Source organism: Protomyctophum bolini, assembly GCF_963924005.1.
Source record: "Protomyctophum bolini genome assembly, chromosome: 19".
NCBI classification, from domain to species: Eukaryota; Metazoa; Chordata; class Actinopteri; order Myctophiformes; family Myctophidae; genus Protomyctophum; species Protomyctophum bolini.
This window is the reverse complement of record NC_137880.1, coordinates 31,417,747-31,438,148: the sequence shown is the minus strand read 5'-3', so window position 1 is coordinate 31,438,148 and position 20,402 is coordinate 31,417,747. Positions and strand designations below refer to the sequence as shown.

General features: G+C 42.6%; 1 protein-coding gene across 3 annotated transcripts in view; it reads right to left on the bottom strand.

The window, feature by feature from the left end:
* The window catches only part of enah (ENAH actin regulator), a 132,031-nt gene that overhangs the window by 59,479 nt on the left and 52,150 nt on the right, over positions 1-20,402 (bottom strand). For all 3 annotated transcript variants that reach the window (XM_080790794.1, XM_080790793.1, XM_080790796.1), the window contains exons 2-3: positions 10,981-11,146; positions 5,338-5,515 (exon numbers count right to left, since the gene is read on the bottom strand). In XM_080790794.1, coding sequence (XP_080646920.1) covers positions 5,338-5,515; positions 10,981-11,146 — 344 coding nt within the window. The remainder of the gene's footprint in view (positions 1-5,337; positions 5,516-10,980; positions 11,147-20,402) is intronic.

Genomic DNA, 20,402 nt, shown 5'->3' with positions numbered 1-20,402 from the left:
GATGGTGAAGCCAAACTGGTATTCATGTCACCCATGCAGCATCATGAAAGCACTAACATTAGGCAAACACAGCAACTGTACTAATCTTTTGATCGTTCCATTCAGATTCAGAACATGAACCGTGTTACAATATATTCTATCACAAGGTGTAAATTGAGATGGACAGTGACAATGTGTGTTATGAGCCCAAACATTGTATGCCCTGGCCCACGGAGGTGGTGATAGCATCCAAGAATAGAGGCGAGGGTGTTTGGGTGGCGTAGAGCAGTGCTTCCCAAAGTGGGGTCCGGGGACCCCCAGGGGTCCTTGAGGGAGTTCAAGGATAGTTTGTAACCAAATGGACTCTTAACATTGATTTTACAACATAAATTGGGGTTCCAGAGATATAATTGACATTAAATGGGGGGTCTGTAAACTAATGCATGTCAAACTGGGGGTCCTTGAAATTAAACGGGTTGACAATCACTGCTAGAGCCGTACACATCTTCTCTTATGGGGGTCCCTACTCCCTGGCATATCTTTTCAAATGAGGGGTCTGCGGGGCACAGGCTAATTAGTGTCAATTTGATGGTCCTTCACATGAAAAAGTTTGGGAACCACTGGCGTAGAGAAAAAAACACCCACCACCACCTCAGAGACCTTAGATTAGCTTATTACAATTAATCGTCTGATCAAATTGTTTGGTCATAATCGTCTCCATGTCGTGACGCTTTGTAAGATTATAGAATAGATCATCAATCCAAAATTAAATCGAAAACATAATAAAATCGTTAATCGCAATTATTACTTAAATTAATCATTAAATACATTAAACTTAAATGTGTAATCGTGACAGCCCAAGGGTTAGATTCACATTTCCCAGCAGCGGTGCGTCCGGCTTGGCCAGGCACCTCCAACAATCACATCTGTCAGTGTTCATAGGTGGGAATTTGGGAAAGCTGGACTGCATCCTTGTTGCTGCATTAGTGACTCCTACTGGCCACTGTGTGGACGCCTGTTCAGCAGGGAGGGGATATGGGGGAGATAACATGAAACTGTGCTCCTCACTTTATTGCAACTTAATTCAACCAAAGAATTCTTCTATACATTCTTGTTGAGGTGGTCTCTCGCCACTAGGTCAACAAATAAAAACAGAACCCATAGCATTGACAGCTGAGGGGAGGGGAGGCGATCGAGGAGGGGAGGTGAGGCTGGAGATTCTCCCACAGACAATACTGCGGTACTCCATCATCATATTCACACAGCCACATAAAAAGAAAGACATCCATTGCAAAACCAGCAAATTAGTGAAAAGATTAGCACAAATACGCGCGCGCGCACACACACACACACGCTCACTCCGTCCATTACCAGCTAATCTCCAGCATCGTTGGCCCGATTCATGCCAAACCTTGCACACACACTCCTTGGATGCCAACGATGAACCTCTGCCCCAAATTCTCCAGAACGGCCTGTTGTAGTGCCACCAGGAGGCCAACTTTTTCTAGTTAGTTTTAGTTTTGTATGCTAAAAATATGGGGTATTTATCATACAGTACAACTGAACAAAACTCATACCCAAAATACTAAAGGCTTCTTTATGAATTATTGTTCAGCACCTATTGTTCCATCAGCTCCCAGTATTTAATGCCCCCCGAGCTGTAGCCCACCCTAGCCCAGTGGTAAATCCGGGCCTGGTTGTGGACGTGTTTCCCACACTCTACGGCTCAGTATCAGACAAGGAACCCAGAACATACTTTCAAATAGCAATACTACCAGCTCACAACACGTATCTGCTATTTCCCCCCTTTTTTGTTCTTTCTAAAGGGGTGTTTGTGGTTGTAATGGAAACTAAATCAAAAAAAGTTAAAAAACCATCATAGTTCACAGAACTTCACGCGTCCTGGAGAGTTTCAGGGTCAGGGAAGGTTCTGGGTTACCTTTGCTAATCGGAAAAAAAAGAGCCCCCTATCCCCATGGCAGGGAAGCACGCTGTGTTGAGCCAACGGGTGGCGTCTAGCGCCGTGGGAGAGGAGCGGTGGAGTGACGCTACAGTAAAGCCATAACAACCTCAGTATACTACTACTGATGAGTAGGAGAGGAATGAAGGAGTGAGTGAAGACGAGAGGGGAGGAAGGGAATGAATGATGAACAAGTGGAGAGAGAGACAGTGATGGAGTGAGATGGAATAGATCAAATGAGGGAAAAGAGGGAAAAAAAAACTATAAATTGTGAAGACATAAGGGAGAGAGAGAAGTAGAGACTGGAGAGATCAAGTGAGGACAAACATTGAAGGAGAAACAGAGAGAATGTGAGAGAGCTGGAGGCAGAAGTCTTCAGCTGTGCCATTTACGAGAGCAGCTGAAGAAGTTCCGTGGCCAAAACAAACAAATAATATTCTACACTTCATCTTTATGTTAATTTTCTTCTTCTTTTTGCAGGAGATCAACGCAAAAAAAGAAAGAAAGAAAGAACAAAAAAGAAACAGAAAAAAAACAACAATGCACTGTAAGACAGTGCACAATGTACACGTAAATTATTTATGTACAACTGCTGGAGTTCTGTCACTAATCTAATGTGAAAAGTGCAAACTGCAAAATAAGATGCTGCATGCTCCATATTTAAAAAGTAACATGTGTTCCAGTGTGTTCAAAGATTCAAACGTTTCAGAAATGAAACGTTTCAATAATTGCAAGATTGTGGAGCCAAAAACTTTGCATTGTAGGCATTTTAACAACTTTCAACCTTGCGTCCCTATTTGGGCATGTCATTATAGGCAAAAACACCTTCATAAAAATCTGTGAAAATAAGCTCACAACAAGTCACAATGCTACAAATTGAACGATTCATTTATAGCAGTGACACGATGTTAGCAGGCTGTCATCACTGCAAACGGCAGCCCTTATGACGTACGCATGTACACTATTCTTCCCCATTTCATTTAGTTACTCAGACTCTCTAAACGTTGTCTCGTGTCGAGCCGAGTAGGATAAACATTGTGCGTTCGACATGATAAGTGCAGAAAGCGTCGCGGAGAGGGACTAATGGAAAATATGGAAAGGAAGCAGCTCGTCATGAGGGCTGTGAAATGTAATTAACAATGGTCATTACCACAGTTCATTTAACCATGATTTATTTAGTGAAAATCTTACATTCAGTCATCACACACACACACACACACTCTCCATGATTCTTTAGGCAAGCTGTAGTGAACTCCATCAGCGGGGGGGGGGGGGGGGGGGGATGACACAAGCTCATAAACATGTAGAAACACGATAGGAAACATGTGTGCGCGTGCACACACAAACATACCTCATTAGCACCTCATTAGCATAACGAGGCACATCACCAATATGTCTTTCATTAGCGGATGGGATTAGAGTGTGGTGATGACGGATGACCGAGGGAGGACGGAGGGGTGGGTGGGTCATATCTATATAATATATATATATATATATACACACACACACACACACACACACACACACACACACGTATATATATAATATTTTTAGTTTTGAGGAGAGTTGTTGTCTCACGCGCATGCACAGACACGCGCACACACAGACAACTGAAATTGAACAGAGCCACAGGAGACTGTAAGCTAATTAAATCAACCAGCCAATCAGTTGACTAACCATTTCATAAGGACGAGACTGGCACAAATTAATACGTCCATCAGCTGTGGATATGATGAGTATCATTCATTTGCCAACCCACTGGTCCCCTACTGACAGCACAGTGTTGCAGTTTCTCTTAGCTTGGATTCCCCATCGATGATGTCACTGGTGGTCGGGTTTCTGAACTGCCCACAGCCCTCCTATGAAGCACAGACTGAGTAGGCCTAGGTAAAAATTGTGCTATTTCATCATGATCATTAGTGAGGACCAATTATATTGAGATAGGTTGAAAAGCGGTGAAGTGGTCCTTTAAACAGGAGACAGTCTGTCCAGGCTCTGTGCAGAACTCTAGTCATCCGTTTGATTGGCACGGCAGCAGATTTGAACCGGAAACACATGATATGACACCTTCCTATGTACTATGCACAGTTACTGTATGCACAGAGCCTCAGCCTAATAGACCCTTCTCCTCCACAGCATCAAGAGTTTTTGCTTATCTCCCTCTCCCTCCCTACAGACAGATGAGTAACGACACAGCAAGGCAAAGAGTATTACCTTCAACTTATCTCCCACAGCACTATTGGGTTTAATCAATTGATAACAAAATCTCATTATGTCACAAACACCTACTGTAGAAAACAAGACCCAAACAATTGTTACTAGGTGTTCAGTTATCACTGCAGCACAACCAGATTTTGATCATTTATCAACAGTCATGAAGCCGATGCTCTTATCCAGAGCGACTGCAAGATATGCAACAAACGCCATTAATCCTGGTCACACAGTACAACAACAGGGAAAGTGGTTGAGGAATGCCAAGTGCCAAGAAAACAAGTATGTGCAACAAAGCAACTATAGCAGGTAGGCATCAAACCTAGCATCCATCTACATTAACTACTTCACATTTAGTGTACAACATACCGAGCATCTATCGAAATAGCATAACTAGTATCTGTCAAAATACTCAACAAGTGCAGACAGATGTATAACGCATGTTAGGGAACGAGGAGGAGTGGAGGACAAGGTGGTGGAAGATGGAGAGTACTGTAAGTGACTATGCAGTACCCTGGATAAAATCACTTAACAACTTTTGTTTATGGTGCTTCAACACAGGTCTGAATCACGGCGGGGGAAAACAGCCCATATACTGTAAAGCATATTGTCTCTGTTGAGAAGAAACGTTGAACTTTATCTCCATATTTAATCCTTTCATGTTTCATTTTAGTAAATTAGTGTTAATGCCATTTTATACTTTATTATATGACAGTGTAGATGTTCAAAAGATGCTAAAATAGCTGATTCACAAGCTCACAACGCTAAAACCTTTTTTTTTTTGCATCTATAACCCATTTTGGTCGGGAACCCCTTTTGGTGTTAGCATTATGTTGTGCTTTAGCTATTGAAAAATAGCAGATCTACAAGCTCATAGCGCGCCACCGAGTGGCGCGCTACGAGCTTGTAGGTCTGCTATTTTTCGAAGAACGACTGACATAGAAACACAGCTTTTTCAGAAAACTGTTGGGATGTAGAAGACATTTATAGAATCTGATCTCAGGTCAAAAGTAGTGCGTCTGTGGGTTTTATACACAACCAATGAAAATTATGAAGAGCTCGTAACCAATAATAACTACAGGTATATTGTTTTTGGTTTCCACCCAACAACACCACCAATAATACTGTAATTCATCTACAAAGACTTATACTGTAGTGTAAAGGGAAGTGGCAGTGGTCTATCGTACCTGCGTCCTGGGAGTTTAGGACCTCCAGGGCATGCATCATGGCACTGGCAAATACGTTGGCATCCTCCTTGCTGCCAAAGTTGAGGCCGTAGACCTGGCGGGCGTCGCGCCATTGGTGGAAGGTTTGCGTGGCCTGGTTGTACTTCAGCCCCTTGGGAATGGCACAGTTGATCACCACCTGCGAGGAGTCAGGGAGCCGGGTGAAAAACAGTTGACATTTTATAAAAGGGAAAGGCTGTTATGAAACTTGGCTCAAAACACAGAGAAAGGTTCCTACGCGGTGGGATATACCGGTAGTATATTTTGAGCGATTAATTTGCATTAAATTACACTATTTGTCACAGCAAATAAAAGCATCAAGGTGTATGAATGTGGCATCACCAAATGAATAGATTTATAAACATTTTATTTATTTATTTATTTGACAGGGACAAAGCTCATTAATCAACATGTCAGTTTTCACATCAATGTAAATGGGCCAGAGTTAGCCGAAGCTAAATTTCATCTGTAGTCCCTGGGCAGGCTCTTAAAAAATGAATGAATGATAAAAAAGAAGAACAAAGTGTAGTGTGCCTGCACACAACACCATGCGTTGATGCCAACATTGTTTATTTGTCGATTCGTCACACTGTGTAAGGACCTTAAGGGATTAGACGACAGAGTTCAGCAAGGGCAAGTTGCTGGAATTTATTGATTTAACTCTATATTGGAGAGCCAATATCAGCATGTTTATATTATACGGTTTTCATCAGCGCCTGCGGCAGCCAAGAAACGCTGACAAACTGAAATAAAAGCCACTTCAATTTATTGCAGTCCATTTTTTTCCCTATAATGTCGAGCTTGGAATTAAAATGTACAGGAAACTAACTTGTAAAAAATGTTTCATGGAGCAGTTCTGTGCACAATCGGGGGTGCGTGACACACACACACACACACACACACACACACACACACACACATTATCGATCTTTATCAATACTCTACACAGAAATGATTCCTTCTCACAGATAAACACGCTTTTAATATACTGTGTGTGTGTGTGTGTGTGTGTGTGTGTGCATGTGCGAATGAGAGGATGACAAAGCAGGGTAATAATAATATTCCCCCTGTCTGTCTACACTACAGTAATATGCCTCAAATCTAATTTACACACAACAACATTTGGGACATTGCTGCCCAGGGACATAATTCTCCTCAGCTCTGCTTCAGATGCTATAGCAATGGGGTTTTAAGTGTCCCGGGCATGCAGCCAAGTGGAAACACCTTCCTCAACTCGTCTCAAGAGTTAAAGGGATGACGGTGATTAGAGCTGCAGCGCACGGCATTTGGTCCGGCGACACCACGGGGTATTAACGAGTTGTGACGTTCCCAATTTCCTCATCGCCCGGCATTAAGTATTAAGGAGACTCCCTCACTTTGTTTTCCGTTTACATTACAGTACAGGACGGAGCACGGAGGTCCACGGCCTGTATTCTTTCTTCTACCTCAACTAGATGGCAAAAATACTAACCTCACTCACCATCGTGCAATTTTACACTGAAATAACATGATAACACGCATATACCCATAATCACCCTGTTCAGTGGTTATCATGGAAGGTACCCCGCAGTTCATTATTCCATTAAAGAAAATATGATTAGATCACATATCAACACTGAGACGGGGGTCAAAGTTTGCACAACACCGTTCGGGTCAGTGAGCAGATCCACTGGACGGCGCCCGCCCGCCTGTTTGCTTTTGGAAAACAAATGCCCAGCACCAGCACCAGCTGTGTTTATTTCAACCATCCAGACCATGCTGTTGACCCAGGAAGACAAACCACCCCTCGACCAAATTCTATCTTCATTATACTGGTCTGGTTGGCAGGCAGCAAGGGGTTCTCATAACCACTCATTTATTGATGAATGAATGCCTGATATAATAAGTGTCCGACAAGCGTGAAGACGAATGATGCCAGTGTAACTCGAGCTCGCGCTCTGCTCGGTCTATGGATGGTTATAACAGCGAAGCCACGAAAGCCAACAATCAGCCCTCAGGGCTGACAGTCATTCTGGCACTTCAAGTTAACACATTTCTTTGCTAATACGTTTTATTTATTTATGTATTTATTTAGTTTGTCTCAGAGGCAGAATAGTGCCTGCACAGTGCACACACATGCTTAAATAACCATAATCATGGCATTCGCATTTTGGACAATTTAATTTATTTTCTTCAAAATAGCAAATCCACTGACTGTACAAGCTCAAAATGTTATCATGGTGACATGATGACAGGTATTTGTTCAAAGGAATGTTGTGTTATTTGATTTTGTCCATATTGCCCAGCCAGAAAAAACAGAAATCAATGTCTAAGCAAGACTGGTGTTTCTCGCATGTGAGCATCTGTGTGTTCCTGCACCAGCAGAGCTTGCACATCACAAAAATAGACTTCCTTGCTTTCCCGAAGGCGAACGCCGGTTCCAGACCCCAAAATACGATTTTGACTGTCACAAATGCATTTTCTATGGTCCCATGTGGTGAAACTGTTTGTTTTGAGCCCCGCTTAAAGTATTAAGCTGTTGAACCATTATCAGCAAATGTTCTATGCTGTTAAATATGGTGCTCCCGAAGAACATACAGTACTGGAGAACAGGGAGGTAAATGCCTTGCTCAATGAATGTATGCCAGGAGCCGAGGCTGACATAAAAACATTATCCAGGGTAGGAATGGAGTTGCTGACAAAATCACAGACTATACCTCGATATAGATAATGTGATATGTTGGGAATGAGTATTGGTGCCTTCAAAAGGTATTAATACATGAAGATCATCAGAAATGTGGATGTGATGACCAAACAGATTATTGAAAATGTTATTAATTTACTGTGCAGCCTTTGAGAGAAGGAAAATACTACCCAGGGGGCAAAGGGGGGTGCATTTGCCAAAACATCAAAGGTTGTCCACCCAAAACAATATCTATGACCCAGCAGGATTACAAACTATATGGACACACCGGTCCATTTTTTGCTGGAAATCCAATATGCCACAATATTAGCGAATAGGGCAACATTTTAAACAGAGAGATATCTCCACGAAACTTCACAGGTTGATCAATGCTTTTGAAGCAATATTGGCTCCATTGGCTAAGGTCAATGGCACAGAGGGGACATGTATTCTTGAGCTTGCATATTGTTAAAATGGCTGCAAACGTGAAAAAGAAAAGAGACATTACATTTCCCGTCAGATCCTATGTACAGTAGAGTTGCTGTACCAGGATATTGCAATAACCAAAATGCCAGATGCCAGCCTCAAAAAGAAGACCCGCAGGATGACCAGAGGCGACAAGAGTCTTTTCTGTCGTAGGCCCCACACTATGGAACGTGCTCCCCTCCCACGTCAAACTGGTCCACCGAGACGTTTAAATCTAGTCTTAAAACCCACCTTTACATCTTGGCTTTTTTTTTATGTTTTTTTTTTGTGGCTTTCGCCTTTATTTTATATATTTTATGGAGGGACAGACAGTAGGCTGACAGGAAATGGGGAGAGAGATGGGGGGGGAAGACATGCAGTAAAGGCCGTCAGGATCAGGAGTCGAACCCATGGCACACTGCCAGACTGGATTACCAGCCAATTTAATCCCACTTGAGAGTTTCTATGGTCTACGCTTTGTTTCACTGTCTGCTGGCGCTGCTGCGTCTTTCAGTGATGTGTCAGTGAAGTGTTTGTGTTGTGTTTTACTGTGTTATTCTTGCTGTTGCTTTTCTGTGTTTTAGCTAGTGTATTTAGTTTTATTTTTCTGTACAGCACTTTGTTAACCTTGCGTTGTAAAATGTGCTATATAAATAAAGTGGATTGGATTGGATTGGATAGATATTGATATCACATCGGCCAGCTATTATAAAGGTCTTTCCTATTGCGTTGGCACATTTTTTAAACGTTCGGGTTGCGCAGTGGTAAAAGTAGCTGCCCACCACCAATAAGTCTGGGGGTTCAAATCCAACGTGGTGCACAGTTTGCCCGTGTTTGGGGAAGAGAAGCGGGGAGGGTGAGATTTGACACTGCACGGGCTGGTGATTCAAATGTGATTAATAACGATGAAGTTTATTTAGTTATTTATTCATCCTGCCTCTCTATGAATCTGTTTCTTCTTCAGTGTATCCACTATCCACCAAGGCAAAAGTGCTGTAAAATAATTGTTTAAAAATAGCTATCCTGGGGGGTTTCTAAATGGGGGCAGTGAGAATCCTGTCATTAGAATATTCTTCCACTGCACTTTACATACATCTACGGTCTGTGTCATATGACAAAATAATGCAAATTATTGCACAGACACTTAAGGTACCTACGTACAGTACAGTACAATAGCTACCGGTAATTAGCAGAGGGTGGACCGTTGAGTAAAATGTGAACACCAGGTTGTTACAGTAGATGCATTCCCTAAAACGCTAAGCCCAAGCAGAGATGAAGAGGGGAAAGTAGAGCCAAACCACTATCTCGGTCTGGCTGTTAATTATTTGGCCGTTTTGACCATATCCGTATCTGGAATTATGCAGCCGATGTGTGCCAATGTTTTGGCAATTTACAACCTGGCACATCGATAATTTGGCCTTTTTGAAAACAGAAACTTTCAAATCTAAGAACATTTTGTCTATGACTCTCCAAAATCAGGATCAGATCCAAAAATCGGCCATGCTTAGAGCCCTAGAGTCCTCTGTGAGTAGTGTAGAGTAGATTAATGGTAGTCAGGGCCTGGGCCATGGCTCAGTGGTCCAGGCACCGTGGCTGGTAATCCAGTCTGGCAGTGTGCCGCGGGTTCACTGCATGTCTTCCCCCCCCATCTCTCTCCCCATTTCCTGTCAGCCTACTGTCTGTCCCTCCATATAAAATAAAATAAAAAGGCGAAAGCCACAAAAAAACCCATTTAAGAATACGGTAGTCAGTACTTATCCTCCCCTCCCTCTCTCTCTTTATCCCTACCCACATGGAAGAGCTGATAAATAAGATGGAGAGGATTGAAGGATTGCTGAGCCAGTGTTTTCTGTAAAAAAGAATCGTGGGATGAACGGGTTCTCACATACACATGAAATTGTACATACCACCCCCCCCCCCCCCCCCCCCACCCACACACACACACACACACACACACACACACACACACACACACACAAGAATCAAACACACACAGCTATACTCTACATACACACATCGGTTCCTTGTCTGCAAGATGTCTGATCTTTTACTACATCATGATCCAACTCAAAGGTCGCCTATGGCAGGTCTGCATTCTGTACCCAGAATCAGAACCAACTCTGAAGAAGCATCGTTGAGGTTTTGTGCACTATCTGGAACAAACTCCCAGGAAACTGCAGGTTTACAAACTTTTAGTCCTTTTAACTCAAAGCATGAAAGCCGTTTGTCACTGCCTTTTAGCAGTGGCAAACAGCTTTTTTAGCTGAACGTAATAATGTTGGTGTGTTTCATTTACAGTAGGTGCTTCTGTGTACCAACACTAACCGTAAGTTAACTGGACAAGAGATAGAAGAATATAAACTAGAAGTTTCCTATATTGACATTCCCAAAATTGGGACAACGGCAACTGACCTCTAGAATATGACTACCAACTCCTAAAAGTCATTGGATCTACAATTGGAGCCTTGCTCACTGACCTGATGGTCCTGGATCTTGCGTCCGACCACGCGGAAGGCGTTGTTGCCCGTGTGGTGGTAGATGTGAACGCGGCTGAAGCCTGTGGCGCCGCCGGCGGGAACCCACTTCTTGTTGGCATCGTCGTACACCATGACAGCGGCCCGCGCCTGGCAGATACTCTGTTCACTGCAAAGACAATGAAACGGAGAGAGAGAGAGAGAGAGAGAGAGAGAGAGAGAGAGAGAGAGAGTGTGAGTGCGTGACAAATGTAACAAAAATGCATTCGTTTGGCATCTGAATGTGCTTGTCTTTTTTTTGTTGTCCCCGTTAAATCTATGAAAAGAGTAATATCCGATTTATTTGAGTCGGGCAGAGAATCTACACATATAAGATCCCGAGTGTTAATGCAACTAATTTTCCTGCCCTGAAAGCTTACCTGTATAGGTAAGCAATAAATTAATTATTATTAATTATCTTTTTACTTTGTTTAATTTAGTTTTTTAACTTTTTTTTAATTATTATTAGACAAAAACTAAAATTAATTATTACTCATATCAGGATTTTATATTAGAGGAACATATAGCAGAGAGGAAGAAAAACACTCTTAATTGATTAAAATAAATGACTTGCTTTTAATTAAAAACAAACAAAGAAAATCCAACAAACTGCGGTATGCTTTTGAAAATGCAGGATCAGCAGTAATGTGGTTGTCAAAGTGCTAAACATGGTAGTGTGCTGGTATTAGGTCCTTTAGCCACTTTCAACCTGGTGTCCCTATTTTTGGCGTGGCATCATCCTGCTATAAATGCATGAAATCCATGTGCGTCTGTAGTTCACGTATGCGAGAACAGTCCTACCAACCGACTTCAAACTCATCGCGCACATTCCCGACCGAGTGCGGTGCCCTGCGTCAAGTCGGTCGGTACAACTGGTACTTTGACAACGGGTACAACGAGTATTGCATAACAGGGCGGGGAATACATTTCACACATATGTAAAGCGACTTGCATCGTTTCCGAGTAGGTCGGTGCCCCACTGGGATCTGATCTAGTTTATCCAATCATTAAAACACGATCACAGGCAGTTTACAAGAACCAAAAACCACTGGATATCTGTATCCGTCTGTGGGTCTGCAGAGGACACACCGAATCTCTTTGTGTTTGGGAGGGGTGTGGGCACCAGCTTCCGTGATTGGCCAAACCGACCCGTCAGCTTCCCGGATTGGCTCATGTAAGATAATAATATATGACTATAGGCTACATCAGATAAAGGAATATTGCAAACAGGTGGGCATGTATTATTTATAACCTTGGATTTTTTTTACCATCTGCAAGCTGAGTCTATCATCGATGTGCAAGCTAGTCCTCTAGTCTAGCTGGTTTTCTCATTGGCTGACATCGCTGTGCTAGTCCAGTTGGCTTTCTGATTGGCTAAACCACGATGCGCTGTTCGAAAATAGCAGATCTATGTATAAGCTCAGCTATTTTCACAATTGGTTATATGACAACATATATAGGGCTAATGAGGGAACCGAGCAGGGCAGAGCTGTAGGGGGGGGCCCCCCTCCCCCCACCATTTTGGATTGTACCATTATGATCCCAACAATCTAAGACTTACATAACTGAAGCAGTAGATTAATTCACCTCCTCTACAAACCCCACCGAGAGCTGCCTAAAGCCCTATGGACCTTCACATCCAATGTTCCTTCATTAACTGATAAGACTTGAAATCCACTTCATGCTTTGATCCCCACCAGCCTGATAAAATACCTTTCACTAAGACGCGAAAGGATACAACTCAGAGCTAAATGAACAACATTAACCCTGGCTTCCCCAATTTTGGCAAGGAAAAAATGATCTATGTCAGTTTGCTTTTATTTCTTATATCAGAAGCTGTGTGTTTATTTTAATGCTTAAATGTTTTTACATTTTATTTCAAATCATCTGCAATCTGTAGTCCAGTCTAGGACTCTACTCAAACAAACACATGATTCATTCTGGGACAGGTGAATTCTGCTGAGTAGCACGTCACTGCACCTCACAGGGCTTTGGAAACGTGAACATTCCAGCAGACAATTTCTATTCTTGTCGTTATCCCATTCCCGCTGAGCAGAGAAATGCTAAGAACATTAATCTGAAGGTATTACGTGTCCCGTCTTCGCTCTCTTTGTTTCTCTCTCTCTCTACATCTCCTTTCCTACTATCAATCTCTCTCACTCTCTCACTCTCCATCACCTCACTCTTTGTCTCCCTGCCTACAACTCCTCCTGCTCTTTGCCTCTACCTTCTTCATCAGTCCTTTATATTCCCATCAGGGAGACGGATAGAGAGAGATACAGAGAAAGAGAGAGAGGACACTTCTGCACTAAGGCACTTTTCACAGCATTACGACCTATTCAAGGAAGCTTTGTCCCCAGGGCTCTATACTGGGTCCCCTCTTTTTCCCCCTCGACACCAAATCTCTCCTCCTAAAACAACCGATCTCCAAGCTCACGACAGTTCGCAAATAACACAAATACTACAACAATACTATATGGAAATAATTCTGGTTGTACTTGTACCCCTTCTTTTACCACCGTCCACCACCATTTTATCCACTGGTGGCAGCACTTTCAACACCTCACACTAGGGGGGGGGGGTTGAAAGGAGCCAAAATGCTGAGGGAAAGGAAAATAAATACAGTGTTTGGGGAAGAGCGGTGAGTGGGGAAGCGGATCCACTCACCTTGTATTTAAAAATACATGTGGTAGGAATGGGAATATGCTACAAGACATACTCAAAAGCATTACACATAGGCATAGGTATGAATTCAGTTTCATCTGCATGGATGGGTATACAGAAAACCACCATTAGTAGTACTGTATAATATACTCCTCGCCTCACCTTGGACCACCTAAAAACAGCTGTGAAATATTTAGCTATATATGTACAGTATATACCTACAGTACACACCGTCACTAATGCATGCCCTATTGAACTACTTCACTTGAGTACCTTCTCTCAGTTGGCTCTCCATAGGTTTTAGCACTAGAAGAGATACTGCAATCTAATTAATTAATCTAAACACCCTTAGCAGCTTGCCCTTTTATCAGACACAAAAAAACAATATAGTGGAGAAAAGGACGGAAAAGAAAAGGAACACTGTTCAATTTACTAATGGGTCACCATGACTGAAATACTGTATTTAACAATTAACATACAGTCAAATTATTAAAGGCTGTAAACTGTTGAACAAGGTGTAGTGAGTTTGGCAAGGAAACAAGTTTTATTTCCCCCAGCAGTTTGCCCTGGGTGGTGGACAGATGCACACTGATTATGCAACAGCCAGCTGCGAGTGGATGCTGAGGTTTAGAGCAAGACGATGTTAGTATGACTGCTATACAGTATGGAAATAACAGCCCACCCAGAATGGAGCTAGAATGGAGCCTAACCCTGGCTGGTTCAGAAACAAATCCCTCCAGTGTTTTCACGTTTGTAAAGTGAACTGAAACACTAAGCCAAAGCCGCTTTAAAATATTAGCCAGATAAACCCTACTGTATTTTGGGCATGTCATTATAGGCGAAACATTTTCAAAGATCTCGTACAACTAACTATATAATATAGGGCTATTGTGTTTAAGAACACCCCCTGTACAATGTAGTGTGCGGTCTGGGGGGCTCTCGGACTGCCTGGAATCAATCACTGAGGCCATTTAAACACTCCAGAACTGGAGTTCAAGAAATACAAGGTATTTGTTGCATGGCTGCGTGTGTTGCTGATTGTGGTTGCTTGGTGTGTTGCGATCGGAAGTTGGAGAGCCCTTGTTCACTGCCATGGAATGATATGGCGCTTCGAAACCAGTGGACAGACCACAGCTTTGGCCTGTAACATTCCAACTAGAGAGAGAGAGAGAGAGAGAGAGAGAGAAAGTGTGTGTGTGTGTGTGTGTGTGTGTGTGTGTGTGTGTGTGTGTGTGTGTGTGTGTGTGTGTGTGTGTGTGTGTGTGTGTGCGCGTGCGTGCGTGCGTGCGTCAATGACAGAGAGGGACAACGTGCATGTTGGTGCGTGTACCGTACACACGCACAGGCAAGAGAGAAACAAAAGCAGATGTATATAAATGTTTGCAAAATAAGTACACAAGCGCACATCTGTCTGTATGTATATATCTCTCAGAGATAAGATACCGTTATGTGCATGTAAAAAGCTTCCATGCAAGCAGTGTGTGTGTGTGTGTGTGTGTGTGTGTGTGTGTGCGCGTGCGCATTTCGACCCGAGGACCATGCTGTCTGTCCCGTTCTGACCACAGCGCAGTTAGCTAGAAGCCAGAGGAATCCAACCAGAAGCCTAATGCAGAGAGAGAGGAGTACGGGACACTCGGGACAGGGACAAGTCACTGCAGTGAAAACCCCTCTGAACACATCACTGTAGAGTGCAATAAAGCCAACATGACACGGTCATTGTCCCTCACGCACTGGCCCGTTGACTGTCGACCTTTGGCTGTTTTTGTTTTTCCTCACATAACGGTATTATTCTGGATGCCACATTTGTCTCTTTAACCAGGAAAGCATCCGTGTCAAGTTCTTCAGAAAACTCTTAGTGATGAAAATAGCAGATGTACAAGCAAACATCACTTTGTGCCTGCAAGCTTGTACATCTGCTATTTTTTTTTATCTTGAAAGCTTTTCTTCTGGGGGTTCCTGGCACAAAACGTTTTCAGATGGGGCCAAATACAGTATACCGGTCATTTTGAGGGTCCTTGGCACAAAAAGGTTTGAGAACTGCGGATTTAGAAGGAATTTTGTAGAATTAGCCCCTGGTCTTAATCTGGGGAGAGGCAAAACAAAACAAAAACAGTCTCAGTGTGGAGTGCACACACTCTGCTATGAAAAAAAATCTGGTGTAGAGGGCAAATCTACAATCAACAACACAGCACTAACTTTGATGTCTGCCTGTATAGCTGCCCGTCTACCTTCGTCTTTTACTTGAATGCACTGTACACATTAAATCATGCATTACTTTAAACTGATTTGTGAAAAGGCTTCAGATGTAGATTTCGTTTTTTATTTATTGCTTAGTGCTGTGGAAGGGGCAACAGAGTGTTTCCCATAGCCAGAACCTGAAGGTGTGGGTAGGGGAGTGGGGGGGAAACCAGCGTTCGTGCAAACTAAAGCGTGGACGGGGAAAGTTTTGGGGTTCTCAAAATGCAATTTGTGCTCAAAATGCAATTTGTGCTCAAACGCGAAGATTTATGTATATATGGTACATTTTTGCACAGTAATGAGCAGGAGAATATCTGTTTGGTTTACATAACCTTACATGCCCACCTTCAGGGGTTGACCCAGGAGGGGAGACATTTACCCCCTCATCCTCGCAACACTTAATTTGTATTAAACCCTTTTCAATCAAAATAGTCATTAACAGAAAGCACTACTACAGGGCTATTTAACTAAATTGTTCAGGGGGATACATTGTCAGGGCCGGCCCCTTGGGTTATTTATTCAATAATAATTTACAGAGAAAAATCATACTGTGGCGTTCGGATTCATGCATATAGGGGGCAGGGGCGGCTCCAATAGCCTTATGACCTACAAAGCAATTAATGTAGACACATACACAAACACACGTGACATTTGAGCAACAAGCAAGCTCCTCCTGAGACTCGGACGAAATCTGAGGAAGAGCTTGTTGCTTTAAATCATTCACATAGTTGCATTCATTGAATGGGAGCTATTCAGTGTGTTGGATCAGTGCTCTACTATACACGGTTAAAATAAACAACCTTGCCAACATCAGAAATAACAGCAAGTGCTGGCTAGACAAACTACTTTTCTTATGAGCTGCATGTCCCAACTTTGATTGTCCCATTGATGTAAGGAGCAAATGGACCCGTAAATGAGTGTTATGGGGTACTTAGGCTGACACATACCTAACCGGGCGCCCTTGAAATAAAAAGTTTGAGAATTTGCAGAGCAGAACAAAAAAAAAAAGAAACAATGCTTGTATGTTTGTGTATGGCCCTCATTTATCAACCGTGCGTACGCCAAAATATGGGTGCACGCCGAAATTGCCGACATTTTTGACATTTACCATTTCCGCCAAAGCTTGAAATTGAACGTGACAACGTGCAAAATCCACGTTTGCTCCTCAGCTGGCGTACGCATTTTTTTCTGTCTATACACAAGCGGAGCAGCATTGTCTGAACTGCTGACACTGTCACAGGCATCTAAACATATGTTTTCACTCCTAATATAAAACGGTATGTGTATGTAAAAAACAAAAGAGAGATTTCCAACTTTACAAGTAATTAAAATCGCGCAATTAAAAACAATATAACATGTTTACAATGTATTAGTTTGTGCTTAATCAAACACTTGTTATGCGAGCGCACTTGTGAGATGATTTTGGAGCGCATGCGGACGCGGTGATGCGGCATATGCGATTATGATATTATTATTTTTTTAAAGGCATGAATGGACTGCACGCCTTTATTTCCAAGTGACAATGACAAGCATACAATACAGCTTGCCTATTTGTAGTAAGTACTAGCAGGCTATAGGCGTAAGGGGCTTAATCATTCACCATTTATAAGTGCTTAGACAGTTTTGACAGTTCAGATAAAAGCGAGATAATTTTCGGGGGTCGGGAGGACGGGACCGCGGCGTGCGTCGCCAACACATACCAGCGCAAGCGGCAAGCCTTCATCCATATGTTTATGATTCGTTCATCAATGATCAAATCACTACATAAACGTTGATTGTGAGCTGCCTTGACGACATGATAGCATATCTCTCATGCAGGCATGTCACCCACAGGACTTTAATATCACAGCAGTGCGCAGTATCACGCCTTCGCCGTGCACTGCGCACGAATGGGTAAAATTAATATAGGCCAGCCTACAAACTAATTCCATTCATGGCGATGCGATGTCGATGTGTCATGTATATGCGTGCATGCGTGGACATGACAGCAAAGCAAGCGAGGTGAGAGGAAAACAGACAGGGTAGGCCTACAACTTTATTTAATTCATGCAGGTGTTCGTTCTTTATTTAACAAGACACCAGTGGGCTTGCAAGTTGCGTGTGCTTCTGCGTGTGTGTGTGTGTGTGTGTGTGTGTGTGTGTGTGTGTGTGTGTGTGTGTGTGTGTGTGTGTGTGTGTGTGTGTGTGAGAGAGGTGCGTGAGGCGGGCAAGGCACGGGAGAAACCTTTTTTCCATGGTTTCCATGGTTCCCACAGGTCGTAAACATGTGTTCAGTCGCAAAAACGAGGGCGAGGCTTGATTTCATAGGGCGTGCCAGATAGATTTCAGCCGTCACATTTATTAACGTCAGAACGAAATGAAGGAAGGATCAGCTGTTTGCGATCACTTTATAAATGCCGTGGCGACGTGGGTGTACTACGAAACCTGCACTCGAATCTGTGGCAGATTTTACACTCGATTGATAAATGAGGGCCTATGAGTGCTCAAACATCTGACATACTTTGTTTTTGTTCCCCATTTTCTGTGTGTTTCCGGTCTCTCCACTGTACCGCACATATAATTCAAACATAATCATCTTTATTTTATTTTATTATGTAACACTAATGAAAACTTGAAAAGATGAAGATCTTATTTGGTCAGCTCTTACACCTTTCCTTCATCTCAATTCCCTCATCTTCCATCACTACGTTAAACAAGATAATAACCACATATCTCCCCATCCATCACAGGGAAGATATTATAATCCCAGACGTTGTTACAGACCAGTCGGCCAAAGATAAGGCACTGGTAATAAGCACAATGGTAAAAGAACACCACCAAAACATAAAAATGTCATCTAAAATAGTAATTAATACTAATCGTGATTACCATATTAAGCAAAAAAAAAAGCTTAATTAACAAGAGACCCAACTGTGATTGTTAATTAATCACACTACAGTTCAAAGACACATTCATGCAATTTGTCAGGTCTATTCGTTTGGTGCTAAATCTGCTTGTTGCTACAGGGTACTGAGTTTGCTCTAGTAGTGCTAATTAAAGTAATGAAGAACTTTCACATACCGCTACTCATCGATCAGAATAATCAAGTTATAAAGTTTGTCATAATGCCAATTGCAAATTTCAAGAGAAAAAACATACAAGACCCCCATGTCTGTTCACCCACCCTTTATACAGGCAGGTCAGCCAACGCAGATCAGCCAACTCAGATCAGCCAACGCAGGGAAGCTGGAAGTACCTTCACTAAAAACGCCTCTTCTCCCTTCTGGCTCCAAAACTTTGGAATGCACTTCCCATATTACAATCAGAACTGCAGCCTCATTCCCCATCTTCTGCCGTAGTCTGAAAACCCACCTTTTCAGACTCCATCACGGCCCGTAGCACTTGCCCTAGCCCCTCATGTAGACTTAGATAGCATTTTATACAGACTTATAGCATGTTACGTAGACAGGACTAGAATTGCTTTTTATGTAGTTATAGCACTTTATAGTATGTGTGTATAGTATAGTATTATATATGTATAGTTTATTCATATAGTCTCATTATATAGATATATTCCACTGTTATGTTCTTAGCTTACGCATTTGTCATCTTTTTATGATGTATTGCTATGGTCTTTGTTCTTGCTTATTGTAAATCGCTCTGGATTAAGAGCGTCTGCTAAATGCCTAAATTGAAAATTATAAATTGCAGGTAGCGAGACACACACTGACTGACTGAAAGCTAGAAACAGAGAGGAAGTGCATCTGAGGGATGGAGCAGAACAGCAGCAGTGGAGAATGGAATATGTGATGAGAATATTTTCATCTCCTCTATTAATGTTAATGAAGCTCTCAGTTTAACAACTGCCCTGACTTCAAAGAGATACCGCACCCCTACAGGGACAGTGCTGCTGTGAGGTCACATCCTGTCTGACTCCATGGAAGGAACCGGGGAAGAGAGAGAGAGAGAGAGAGAGAGAGAGAGAGAGAGAGAGAGAGAGAGAAAGAAAGACACAAGTATACGTAGGTTGGGGGGGTGGGCAGAAGAGGGAAGGAGAGAGATGGGGGGGATGAAACATTTTGAGAGAGAAACAGAAATGGGACAGAAACTGAGACATTATAGCAGCGTTGGTTAATGGGTTATCTACTGAGTGACCGTTTGTAAATTAACTGATACTGGAGAGCTCTATGACGTCAAAACCAGAATGGTCTGAGATTGTAGGGGGAGTCTTTCCGAATGCACCATATGTTTCTCATTTTGATCACCAAAGATTTTTCTCTTCTACTTTTCCATGCCAAGGACCTCTAAAAAGGACCACAGGCCCCCCAATTTGATGGGATATAATATTACAGAGTAGGTACCATCAGTGGAGAAGCATTGTTGTTCTCTGTGATCTACTGACTTTGTTTAGGTGTCTGACAGTAGACAGTATTGGAGAATGTGAAACATTTACAATGACACAGTGCCAACTTATTACATCACTACGGAGGCTGAGAACTCAGACT